Source organism: Pogona vitticeps, chromosome 1 (genome assembly GCF_051106095.1).
Source record: "Pogona vitticeps strain Pit_001003342236 chromosome 1, PviZW2.1, whole genome shotgun sequence".
Classification (NCBI taxonomy): Eukaryota; Metazoa; Chordata; class Lepidosauria; order Squamata; family Agamidae; genus Pogona; species Pogona vitticeps.
Window position 1 is genome coordinate 220,258,461 of NC_135783.1, and position 13,870 is coordinate 220,272,330.

General features: G+C 41.4%; 1 protein-coding gene across 3 annotated transcripts in view; it reads right to left on the reverse strand.

The window, feature by feature from the left end:
* Positions 1-13,870, reverse strand: part of ARHGAP15 (Rho GTPase activating protein 15) — a 541,978-nt gene that overhangs the window by 189,955 nt on the left and 338,153 nt on the right. For 2 of the 3 annotated variants that reach the window (XM_020784231.3, XM_020784228.3), the window contains exon 10: positions 1,975-2,073. The exons of the other annotated variant lie outside the window; for it this stretch is intronic. In XM_020784231.3, coding sequence (XP_020639890.3) covers positions 1,975-2,073 — 99 coding nt within the window. The remainder of the gene's footprint in view (positions 1-1,974; positions 2,074-13,870) is intronic. 3 annotated transcript variants of the gene reach the window in all.

Here is a 13,870-nt window from a genome sequence, read left to right on the forward strand (position 1 = left end):
AATACCTGTTGGAAAGTGGGAGACCCGCTTTCACTCAGGGTAGACCACACTGGACAAGATGGGCCAAAGATCTGGACCATAAGGTCTGATTAGGAATATGGCTTCTTCAAATGGTCATGATAATATGACGTGTCTTTCAATAAAAGAGTACTGCATTGCCAATGCTGCTTGTTTCCACAGAGCCTTTTATCTCAGTAAGGACTGCAAGTGCATTTCAATAATTTGTTAAAATATCAATTTGATGCACCAAACCACTTATCCTTGAATATTTAATCTGTCTAGATCTCCTTTAAAGCTAAGACTGTACTCTAGATCCAAAGAGTTTGAGGATACAGGCAACCAATTATTGTGTTTTTAATTCTGCACTAAACTTGATTTAGTCCCTCCTGTTACCATTAATCCGACTAGCTCATAGGCGTGTGACCCATCTGATCCATGGGCTCCTTTTCCAGACAGTTGTTCTCCATGGAGCTAAACATTACAAGTTCTTAATTGATGCAGATCCAATTGCTCATAAAAGGACAGTTTCAACAGATACTTCAAAAGATGATAACCTTAGAATGCACAGTTCTTCACTCCTTATTTCTGGATTTGATATTTTCTTTTCACACCTTAGTTTTTTTTGAAAATTTCTCTTCTTCCATATAAGCAAAATGCCTACATCCAGGTAAAGTACTTATATACCATTTTTCACTTGAAGTCCCAGACAATGATTAGATAGAATTCTTGTTTTGCTTTATGATTAACAGTTCTTTCATTATGTGGGTCTCACAGATTCTCACTGACTAGACACACTAGAGCCATGGAAATTGTCTGCCCTCATTTAAACAGACAATAAGATTCTGCGTCTTGGAATATGTAAATCCTCTGAGATCCTCTGAGAATGCTACAAATGTATAGTAGATAGGAATAAAATGTCCTAGTTTTTTACATTATATTTAAAAATAATTTTCTTTTGTTACTAATACCACCTTCACTAACAATTACAGGGAGGAAAATATTACAAAGGCCCAGAGAAGGAAGGAAAGGAAGGAAGGAAATTACATTTGATTGTTGTAGGTTTTTCAGGCTCTTTGGCCATGTTCTGAAGGGTTTTCTTCCTAATGTTTCACCAGTCTCTGTGGCTGGCATCTTCAGAGGACAGGAGTTAGGACTCTGTCTGTGTTCTGGTATAATCTAGTTGAATATTTGTAGCTGTGGGATCAGCTTTTTGTCCTTTTCAGGAGATTGCATGATTATAGTGATCAGAATGTTTTTTTGTTATGGGTGTATTGTTGTGATAAGATGGGGAAGTTGATCTGTTACTGTGATTGATGGGTGTAGTTAGCTAGTCTTTTGTGTGCAGTGATCAGCAGTCCTTGTACCACCTTGTACCACCATGATTACCAAAATCACCCAATCTCCTGAAAAGGACATAAAGCTGATCCCACAGCTACAAATACTCAACTGCACTACACCAGAACACAGAGTTCTAACTCCTGTCCTCTGAAGATGCCAGCCACAGGGACTGGCGAAACGTATATGAAGAAAAAGAAACCCCCTCTCCCAGTAATTAAATAAGAAATGACACAATCCTAAATGGCAACATAGTTGAGTGCCAGCTGAACTACACTAGGTCAGCTGAAACTATGTTGAATCCAAATCTCCCCTAGCCTAGGGAGGTTGGGAATTATTTAGGACTATTCTCATTTTGCCTAACTTACAGTAACAGTGTCCGTAGACTGAAGGAGGTAACCGAACTCTGGCTTCATCCTAAACCCTTCTCCATCCCCTCTCGTCTGCTGGAAGATCTTTACAACCACACCTGGCACAAGGGGGTGCTGCAGGCACAAAGGCCATGATGCTTTCTAAGGCTAAAGCCCATTTCAAACTCATTACAGCCAGTACATTCTCAAGTCCAGATTGCACTGTCGGAACCTCAGTTAAAAATGCTCCTAGAGATTGCTGTGTGTGTGTTAGTAATAAGGTACCTACCTCGTTTTTCAACTGCGTTTATGCAAATTCTCACAAACCATGGGACTGTAGAGCCATCACGTTCACACACTTTGTGCAAATGGGAACCAAAAAGCTGATCTAGGAAAGATACACAAAGAAAGACTAACTCAAGCAGGATTGCTAGACAAAATAACCATTTCCAGGGTACAGAAGGAGATTAGTAATGGAAAGCTGATAGCCTGTACATCCTATGTCCAACTGTAAGTTGTAAGTAAAGCAGACCCATAGAATCAATTGACAAAAGTCACTATTTGTGTGTAACCCATTGATTTTATGGGCCTACCCCAGCTGCAACTGACAGATGGATTTAGTCCAATGCCTCCTTGTAAAATAGGACAAGGGTGCGTATCCACTAACAGGGCTATCTTGATTGCACTGGGATAGATGGTTTGGTGGGGGCTAAAGACCACTCAGGATCCTATTTTATGCAGAAAAACTTAAAACTGAAGGTGAGGACACACAAAAAGCAAAAAGGGCTACTCACAAGGTGGAGCAAACCAGCTTAAGTCCCATTGTTCTCATAATGCATATTTCAATGAGTCTTTCAAGAATACATGCTATAATGTATGCAGCAGCAAGAGGAAAAGTTACAGGAGAAAAAAAAAGGATGGACAATAGAATAATTCTGGCCCAGTTTTTTTTTAAAAAAAAAGGCTACAGAAGACAAGGCTGCATAATGCTATTATTATGTTGTTACTGGAATCAAAGTCCTTTCAGGGAAATAATATAGTAGCCTGTAATATTATGGAAGAATTCAATATCACACTCCGTCACTCAGTCCATCAGAAACCTGTTGTCCCCAGCTGCATTTCCATCCAGGTTTTGGACAAAGCAGGGCATCTCATGTATTCGTTAATGTTTAATTATTACTACTACTTCTTTTTTTAAAATAACACCTTGGCCCTGGCCTTTGACCACACTTGTAAATTGTGTTGTTTACAAAAGGAAATTGCATTTAACTGAGCTTTTTTTTGTGCTTCATAACTTTCAAACCTCTGGCTAGCTGAAGGCGTACATCATGAAGCATGTCAGCATAACTAGGTTAGTGCTCTCAGATTACAAATTAGCTTCATCCTGCTTCATCTTTGCTATATATTTTTGACAAATTATGAAAAGAGTGCTCCTTAATGGGAACTTTGTCAGCAGAATCAAAATGAATCAAACCTATGAGGGAAACCATTCAATAGAAGCAGTTTAAAATGTTTAAACAATGTGGCTGCAAGATCATCATTTAAACCAAGAGATAGTCTCCGCATACCTTTCCAGCAGAGCATGACACTTTTGAAAATTGGTGTAGAGGCCTTTGACAGTGCGCTGTAATCAATGTTTCTGGGCAAACACTGAAATAATCCAAGGCGAGTGTGCAGAACTAACTATACAGTTTCCCGTACAACATTAAGGGTTGCCATATTCACCCCTGGATTCTTCTCCCTACAGAGCTATCTAGCAGCAACCTGGAATTTTATTCTTTCAAAGTATATATATTCCATCCTCTAACACATTAGGTACACTAGATGAATTCTTCTTCAATTACATTTTTCAAGAAATGGCATGGACTAGCTCATAAGTTATTGTGCTTTTAAGATCTAAGTTCAACAGCCTGAGCAGCAGTGGTTCACTGTAATTTTAGAAATGTCTACCCACTGAACAATGGGATGTATTCCCTGAGAGTTTTAGGACGGTATCTTGCTATGACTCCAGGCAGAGAAATATGTAACGAAAGAAAAATAAGAAAATGGATCCTAGTAGCTTGGATGGTGTTGGATGGACTCATTAAGGAAAACAAATAATAAAGGAAGTAGAGGGGGATCAGCGATGAAGGATGTGTGGGACAGCCAATATGGTGTTTGCAAAAACACATCACACACACATGTATTTTATAGACAAAAATAAAGTTGCTCCTGCAGCAAGTAAATAACTCCAAAGTACTTTATAATCTTATATATGCAGTTTGAAATGTGCTTTAAGAGTTTCTGATCAGGTAGTGCTACTTCTCACATTACACAATCAAGAAATCCATTTTAAGTGCTCATATGTTTTCATTGTCCTTTAAGAAGGGACGTGTGAATCCTGAAATAATAATACAGTGGTGCCTTGCTTAACGATTGCCCCACATTATGACGAAATTGCTGTACGACGATCTTTTTGCGATCGCAAATAGTCTAAATAGGGTTTTTTTGCTTTGCGATGATTGGTTCCCTGCTTTGGGAACCGATTCTTCGCAAAACGATGGGTTTTTTAACAGCTGATCGGCGGTTTCAAAATGGCCACCGGGTGCTTAAAATGGCTCCCCGCTGTGTTTAGGGACAGATTCCTCGCCATACAGGCAGCGAAAATGGCCACCATATGGAGGATCTTCACTGGACGGTGAGTCTTTACCCCACTGGAATGCATTCAACAGGTTTCAATGCGTTTCAATGGGGTTTTTAATTTCGTTTTATGATGTTTTCACTTAACGGCAATTTTCCTGGAACAGATGTCATTAAGAGAGGCACCACTGTAGTAGTAGTAGTAGTAGTAGTAGTAGTAGTAGTAGTAGTAGTAGTAGTAGTAGTAGTAGTAATAATAATAATAATAATAATAATAATAATAATAATAATAATAATAATAATAATAATAATAATAATAATAATAATACAGTGGACCCTCAACTTACAGACGGCTCGACTTACAGACTTTTCGAGTTACAGTCGAATCTACATTTTGCAGCCAGAGAATCGACTTACAGACCAGAAAAAACCCAAAATGGAATAGAAATAGAATAAAAACCACTGGTTATGGGATTAATCGGTTTTCAGTGCATTGTAGGTCAATGGAGATTTGACTTACAGACTTTTCGACTTGCAGCCACCATTCCAATACGGATTAATTCCTTAAGTAGAGGGTCCACTGTAATAATAATAATAATAATAATAATAATAATAATAATAATAATAATAATAATAAATAATAATAATAATAATAATAATAATAATAATAATAATAATAATAATAATAATAATAATAATAATAATAATAATAATAATAATAATAATAATAATAATAATAATAATAATAATAATAATAATAATAATAATAATAATAATAATAATAATAATAATGTGCCATCAAGTCAATTCTGAGTTATGGTAACCCTTTTCAGGGCTTCCTATGTAGAAACTACTTAGAAATGGTTTACCATTCCCTTCTTCTGGGGGTGAATTGGGACTCTTCAGCTTACCCAAAGCCACACAGGCTGCCTCTTCTTGGATGCACTGTGGGGAAGAGAACTCCCAACCTAACACAACGAGCTATCAAGCTATGATTCATTTGAATATGTCTTCAGATTACTTCACAGATACATGTGATATAAACTCAAATGTTACCTGAATGTACTTTGTGTATCTAGAAATTATTTTTTAAAGTAAACTCTTCAATATATGAGATTCTATTATAAGGAGATTTCTCTTTGGTAATTCCTCCATCTTTTGCCTATAAAAATCTAATGTTATTATAACAGGGGCACAGAGGGTTTTCTTTTAAAAATTTCCTTATGGTCTTCATCTAATCTCCACAGTATTCCTTAATCTGGAACCCTAAGAGACACGAGATATTTTTACCTATATGGTGTATAAAGATTAGGAAAACCTCTATCAACTTTTTTGTTAATTCCTTTTCCATGAGTAAATATTTTAAATCTTGCTGGGAAAAGAAAGCAAGCAGAAAATATTTTCCAATAATGAAAATAATAACTCTCCTGAGGGAATAGGGAAGGCAAAGGGGTTTTGTTTGATTTATTGGTGAAAAAACTCTTTAGAACTCAGTTTTGTGCACGCATGCACACGTGCGCACATAGACACAGAGTGGAGAAGGGAATCGTAGCTGTAGGCAAAGATATATACAACACGCCTAGCCTCCTGTTATGACAGTTTATGTTTCCTATCCAGCTTATTTAGCTCAAATGTCTGGGAAATAGACACAATTACCACCTTGTGGAACGCTACTTAACTTTAAATGCTCCCTTCTGAATAGCAACCCATGTTGTCCTCAAAGTTTATTCCCACTTTCTCAGCAAATGCTCCCTCTTTGGAAATGTTCTTGTTCATCATTTAAAAATGTAAAGTAATGATTTTACCCCCTCACAGTAAAAAAAAATCCCCATACAAAGAGCCATTCGCCAGAACTTGTTTAAAAAAAATAACAAGAGGAGGAAAATAGAGCTGCATTCTATGCCCTTGTACAGCTTTAATCATTCACTTTTCAGCTGTTATCAATTTAAAACCAATGAAACTCCCACACTGAGTCCATTTGAGCAGTCAATTTTAATATCTTGAGGCATCTGTAGTTATTCTGAATTGGCTGCAAAAGCAGAACTAACAACTTAAGCTCTAACCATAAGTCTACATCAGGCTGGTAACCCATATATCAAACACTGACAGTTAGTCAATACTATAGTATGAAAAAAAAAAACCAACAACCATTTTTAAGAAGAGCAGTATATTCACAATGTTTTCAGCAGCATGGTTCACATTATGGGCTGCTGATATATGCACATAAAACCCATCCATTAGAGGTAGTAGTGGACATGACAGCTTTGTATGTGGATATAAAAGGAGACATGAGGAAAAGATGGGAGAGTCAGTCTGAAGTTCTGAGGCATATAATATGATGATTATAGCAGCAATGAATTGCCCATCCTGCTTTAAAGAACCCCACAGAGTTTATAGCCATGACACTGTTGTAAGATAGGCAGGGAAACTTCACAGTAACACTATAGTGGAGAAAAGCTACAACTTTGAGTGATAAAAATAAAGACAAATATTTATTTATTAACTGTATTTATGATGCTCCCTGTAACAGATGTTCAGTGGTTTATCACAAAACAGACACACTGTGTTAGTCTGTTGAGGGGGGCGGGGGAGAACAAAAATAAAACAGAGAGTCCTGCAGTACTTTTAAGTCTAACAGGTTTTATATTTTCACAGGCTGAACCACACTCGTTTCAGAAACACAGAGTGCAGCCTAAGTACATGGGCATTTATACAATGGTGGGAAGGAAGGAAGCGTGAACAAAATGACAGAACAAGGTGGAACACAACTAAGAATCAAGAAATCAAAGAAGCATCTGTCATTCTGCGCATGTATAGACATATAAAATTCCTCAGTCATTAATCATATAATTAATAAAGAAAAGCAATGCACACTTTAAAAAACTATATGGATGGAGAATATAAATATTTCAGCATCAACCAGGGAAAATACTACATGGTTTTCCATACATGTTCTTAAGTACTACAAAGTTGCATCTCAATTACAATAGTCCTAATGTTTTTTTTAATGATATGTGAGATATTTAAGGAGTGAACTTGCTACTACTAACCTCCAGTGAGTTTCCATATCAGAGCATAGATTTGAATCCCATGTTGCCTGAGTCGCTCATGTGCGCAGGAGGGGCGCGGTTGCGCCCTCGATCTCCGCGGTGTTTTTTTGCTCCTCTGGCCCCAGAAGAGGCAAACAACCAGGCCACGTGACTTGGGGCTTGGGCCGGCGGCGATATAAGGAGACGCTGGCCCGCGGTTTGCCCTCTTTCGCTTTTGCCAGTGGTGACGATCGGATCACTGTGGTGTATTTGGAGAACGGTTTGAGGGTGGCCTTGAGCTCCCTCACTGCTTTGTCGCTTCGCTTGTGGGCGAAACGAATGGGGCTTTTCAATTTATATTTTATTTGGAGCTAAGTGTGGGGGAAGACTCGGTGGGGGAGGTTGGTGAGGGAGCGCATGGCAGGCGGGCGCACCCACCGCGTTTGGTGGCAATCAGCTGTTTGGCAGCTACCCCCCCCCCCGGTAATAGAACTTAAACGGAGACGATAAGGGAGCAAGGAGGGCAAACGGGGGGAAAGGCAGGCGAGGTGTCCAGTTGCCCTCCTGGGCAGTTTGCTGTGAAATTGGGGTGTTTTGGGGGATGCAGGGGAGTTCCAATTCATTTTTTCCTCCCCCCGTTGCTATTGATTCTTTTGTGGGAAGTAGGGGGGTTCCATTTTGTGGCGTTTTCTTCCCTTTAGCCCCCCCTCCGTTGTGAGTGATTTCTTTCTTCTCCCTCCCTCCCCAACGTTGTGCATTTAGAGCTGCTCTTGCAGCCGAGTGGGGGGTGATTTCAAGCGGGCACCATTTTGTTTTTTGAACGCAGGCCTGGCTTAGCCCCAGCAGCCATTTTGGGTGCTAAAGCACAATTGAAATTTTAAAAAGTGGAAATAAATAGGTAAAAATATAAAAAGGAGGATTAGTTAATAACTGATTGGCTTAAACTAGAAGGTTAGGATTTGGGGGGTGAGTCAAAGTGGGGTTTTAGACTAGCGGGGGGAATATATATTAGCAATACAATAGGGCCGTTTTAGGGTATAGGGGATAGGTTAAGGATAAAAAAAGAGGGTTTGGAATAATTAATTTAAATTCATTGGAGAATAAATATATAGTAATAATAATAAAATATTAAATAAATAAATAAATAAATAAATAAATAAATAAATAAATAAATAAATAAATAAAGCAGAATTGATTAATTTCAATTAAATTTTATTAAGGCCAATCAAAGGCCGGACAGGTTACTGGATTTATAATCAAAATTTGTAAGCTAATAAGTTATGCTAAATAGAGGTAAAGTCAGTTGGCTCCCCTTGGGAGGGGAGGCTTCGTGGGGGGGTTAGCCCTCGGGCAGTGTCAGATATTTTGATATTCAGGAATTGGAATATAAGGACACCGGGGTCCTGGGTAATCAAAATGCCTCCCAAGAAAGGAGGTGGAAATAAGAAGGGCAAAGCCCCTGCAAAGAAACAACTTCCCCAGGTGTCTCCCCCCTCAGTCATCCTCCAATGAGGAATCATGGGCTATACTGAAGGATTTACAGGCCAAAGTTGCAAACTTGGAGGCTGAAAAGTTAGAAAGGCAGGCCCCTAGAGACCACAAGGTTACCCCTCGTTGTTCTGCCAGAGACACAAAAGGAAGACGTAGGGCTGAAATGAGGGCACTTACACAAGATTTAATGAGGCGTTTTGATGCTCTTGAATCTGAGCAGGATCACGAGGTGGAAGGACAGATCGTGGATGAAGGATCAACAACAGCAGCTTTGGGGCCTCGAGGGCGGAAACGCAAGAGGATGGAGGTGTCCGATTGCCATGATGATGCCGCAGAGGGAACATCATATGGGCATGAGCCCTGTTATGGACCCTCTACGAGTTCACAAGGGGATGTTGAGGCCCCAGGAACATCTGGGGCTGCATACGGTGAGTACGAGGCCACGCACAATACACGAGGTCAATCTGCTACTTGGCCGTGGGTTGGAGGCTCACAACAGCCATTTGCCTCACCCAGTCCTTGTACATCACCTCCCATAGCATGGTCTGGTGGTTTGTGGCCCCCAATAAGTCCGCATTGGTTCGGCTGGAGCATGCCATATGCAAATGCTGCTACAGCAGTACCGGCTGACGAGGGTAAGGCCTCGGGAACTAAACAACGCTCTTCTCTGCCAGATACGGGTTACAATACAGTTTCAATAGCGGCACTTCCATATACAGACTATAACATGCCATTGGGGGATCATCTGACCCCGGCGGTGAAGGAGAAGATTTGAAAAAGAGATTACATTGACTTTGATGAGTTCCATAATCGGAAGATTGAGGTCAAGGAGATTGATAAGGACGATGAAAAGCTGAAGGAGAAGTACAGGCGAAAGAGGTCCAATAGGAATTGGACCAATTGGGTCACTGGATTTACCATATATGCTGGGGTACTAGTTAAAATGCAACCTTGGAGAGCATCGGCCTTATTCCAGTACTTTGATATGCGTAGAGCAAAGGCGGAATTTGAAGGCCAGGCTTGGCTTAGGTATGATGAAGCTTTCAGAATGAGAAGTGCAATTAGGCTGGAGTTATGTTGGGAAGAACCACACCCGGGGCTCTGGCTACAGCACATGACACCCGCTAAAACAAATTTAGGTGATAGATTTGATAGTGGGCACCTGAATATAAAGTTTACAGGGAAGACTGGTGCCCGCCAGGGGGCGGGGCAGGCAGTTCAACCCTGGCTGCCTTGCTATGAATTCAACAACAGAGGGTCCTGTACTAAGTCCCCATGCAGGTTTAAGCATGAATGCCTCACCTGTGGGGGAAAGCATTCAAAAATTAACTGTTTCAGGGCAGGGGTGCAGCAGCAGAACAAGCCAGGTGGACCCAACAAGAAACCAGAAGGGGTGGTGGTGCTCCTGGAAAGGGGGCCCATGCCAATCAGAATTCAAATACTAGAAAAGGGCCTAGCACATTACCCTAAGAGGGAAGAAGCAGAATATCTGCAATTAGGTTTCAAGTTTGGATTTAGGATACCAGCTTTAGGTATTAGGAAGCCATTCATGGCAAGGAATCTTAAATCAATAAAAGGCATGGAGGCTATAGTATTGGAAAAGATCAATAAGGAGGTTAGAGAGGGTAGGGTCCTGGGACCCTTTCGGGAGCCACCCATAGATAACTTAAGGGTTTTACCTTTGGGGATTGTTCCTAAAAAAAGCCCCGGGTGAATTTAGGTTAATACATCATTTATCGTTTCCGGAAGGGGAGTCAGTCAAAGATGAACCCAGAAGAACTTTGTTCAGTATGATACACCTCATTTGATGAGGCAGTAAAAATGATTAGGTCTTGTGGCGTTAGCGCGGAACTTGCTAAGGCTGATGTGAAATCAGCGTTTAGGATCCTACCTGTTCACCCGGCAGATTTTAATATGTTGGGTTTTCAATTTCAAGGACAATATTATATTGATAGGGCCCTCCCAATGGGGTGCTCAATTTCATGTTCAACTTTTGAAATATTTAGTACCTTCATCGAATGGTTGATTCGGCAAAGAATGGGCTGTAATTCTACAGCACACTATTTGGATGATTTTCTCTTCTGTGAAGGAGCAAATTCTGGAAAATGTCAAAGGTTTTTAGATACATTTAGAGAACTAGCCACAGAATTGGGGTTGCCATTAGCAGAGGAAAAACCAGAAGGGCCGGCAACGACCCTTACTTTTCTGGGGATTGAATTAGACACAACACACCAGACTTCAATGTTGCCACGAGATAAATTAGCGAACATTAGGAACATTATACACAACTTGAAGGGTAAGAAGGTGACACTGAAAGAATTACAAGAAGTGGTGAGACATTTGCATGTAAGGTAGTAGCTCCAGGAAGAGCTTTTGTAAGGCATCTTTGCAGTGCCATGTCAGGGCTGAGGAGACCATTTCATAAGACTAGAGTGACAAGGGGTATGTGAGAAGACCTGAGGGTTTGGGAGCAGTTTCTAGCTCAATTTAATGGGATATCATTTTGGAGATCTGAAATCAGTTTAAAGGCAGACGTCCAAGTAAATTCGGATGCAGCTGGTGCTCAAGGGTTCAGAATTTATTTCCATGGTAGGTGGTGCACAGGGATCTGGCCTGAAGAATGGCATCAGCAGGACATAACTAGGGACTTAACATTCTTAGAATTTTTCCCAATAGTGGGAGCCATGTGGATCTGGGCAAAGGAATGGGCTAATACGGTAGTCCGATTTTGGTGTGACAATCAAGCAATGGTATATATTGTCAGCAACTTGACGTCACACTCAGAAAGGGTTATGGATTTAGTTAGGGCGTTCACATTAAGGGCACTGCAATTTAATGTCATGGTGCATGCCCGTCATGTTCCGGGCATCGATAATAGGATAGCTGATGCTCTTTCACGCCAACAGATCCAGCATTTCAGGGAACTGACACCGGGAGCCGGGGATCTGCCAGAAGTGCTTCCAGCAGAGGTCTGGCAGATTGGCGTGAGGAAGCATCGAGAGCTATAGGTCTGGCGCTGGCCCCGAGAACATGAAAGAAATATATAGCAGCAGGCACCGAGTTCTCGGAATTTAGGAAAGCCATACAGCTGGAGCAAACGTGGCCTGCCCCAGTGGAACATATCCAATAATTTATTGTGGCCTTGCATAGGAAGGGTTTGGCCTCAGGCACCATACAGGGCAAACTGGCTGGTTTAGGTTTTTATGCTAAAACAAATGGGTTTAGGGATTTTTCGGGTGATTTTCGGATTAGGAACATGTTGGAAGGATGGTCCCGGGAAAGGGGAAGAAGACAGGATGATACGACACCCATATCTCTGGTGCTCCTTGAACGTTTATGTGAGCTATGGGGATCTTTATGCAAAGATAGTTATGAGAAGACACTGTTTCATGCAACAGCTCTAGTAACCTTTTTTGGGGCTATGCGTATTAGTGAGCTGGTAGCCTTAGGTAAAGGGGACACTTCCTGGAAGGCCTTGCAGCTGGAGGACGTAGCAGTTCAGGAGGGGCAGATTAGGATTAGGAGGTCTAAAACTGACCAACAAGGAAAAGGTAGACACGTAATACTGGGACAGTGCAGCATGGGAAATATATGTCCAGTGAGGGCAGTACATGAATTCATGAGAATCAGGGGAGCAAAAAGTGGTTATTTCTTTCAGCATATAGATGGATCACCTCTCACAAAATATCAATTTTGGAAGATGACTGACATGGCGCTGGAAAAAAATAGGGGTTAAAAATATGAGATTTGGAACACATTCTTTTCGGATAGGGGCCACCCCAACAGCGGCAGCCATGGGTTATAACACAGAACAAATTAAGCAGTTGGGTCGTTGGTCATCCAATTGTTGCCAGAAATACATCAGACAACTACCTAACGTATAGGCAGGGGTTGTTTTTGTCTTTTCAGGTTGTGAGATGCTGGCGGTCCGAAGGAACATCACGATAATTGGCCATAGTTACGTCTATTGGGCGGCACATTATGCTGCATCTTCCCCGTGGGGAAAGGATTTGGGGCTTGGTGCCCATGCATCTATTTCTTGGAAGGGCATGTGTGGCATGCAATGGTTACAATTTGGAAGAATGACCTCTTTTGGAAATACGCCTCCAGACATCTTGGTGGTTCATTTGGGGGGGCAATGATTTGCCCAGAGTGCTGGGAAAGGCACTGATATTGGATATATTGAGAGACCTAAACAGGTTACATACATTATATCCCGCCATGCGAATCGTCTGGTCAACGATTATACCATGCTTAAGTTGGCGTGGAGCTCAGAGCCTTAATAAGGTAAACAAGGCCCGTCATCGGGTCAATAGGGAGGTTTGTGGAGGTGTCAGCAAAGCCGGCCTCGGATCTGTGGTTAATCATCGCAGGATCCAAATTTCCAACCTGGAATATGTCCTGGACGATGGAGTCCACCTGTCTGAGGCAGGTTTGGACATTTTCTTGGAGGATATAAGAGGGGGCCTGCTGGTGGAGCTTGGTCAGCTTGGTGGGAACATGGGACACAGCCGATGCTAGTCCTCATGCTTTGGCGGGTAGTGCGGGAATAACTGGTTGTCTCGGTGTGTCCTTTTTATAATTATGATAAAGCCAACAGCGCGTCAGTCCTTACGGCTCTGCGGATCGTGCAATTACAGGGCTGGAGGTGGCTGATGCGCTGGGCCACTCTCGGACCGAAAGTCATCAAATACAGATGGCTTGAGGTCCAGGGTGTTTAATTGAGGTCTGTCGGGTTTCGACGGTCATTAAGACTGCTGGAACCTGGGGCCTGGGACTTGCCCATTGACTGATAAGGAGTTATTGGATGCCATGGAGTTATTTCCCCGCACTACCGCAGGCCCCCTCAATTTTGGAATTGGTTTGTTGCTTGAATTTGAATTGGTTTAATAAAGTGTGGCCCATATTTAAATCCAAAGAATTGTTGTCTTGCGTCTTCATTTTGGGGCATTGGGGAGCAACTAATATGTCACTATGCACTAAATCACACTACCCCTCAAAAAACTTTAGCTGATTAATTGGTGGCTACTTCAAATCAGTAAGGCC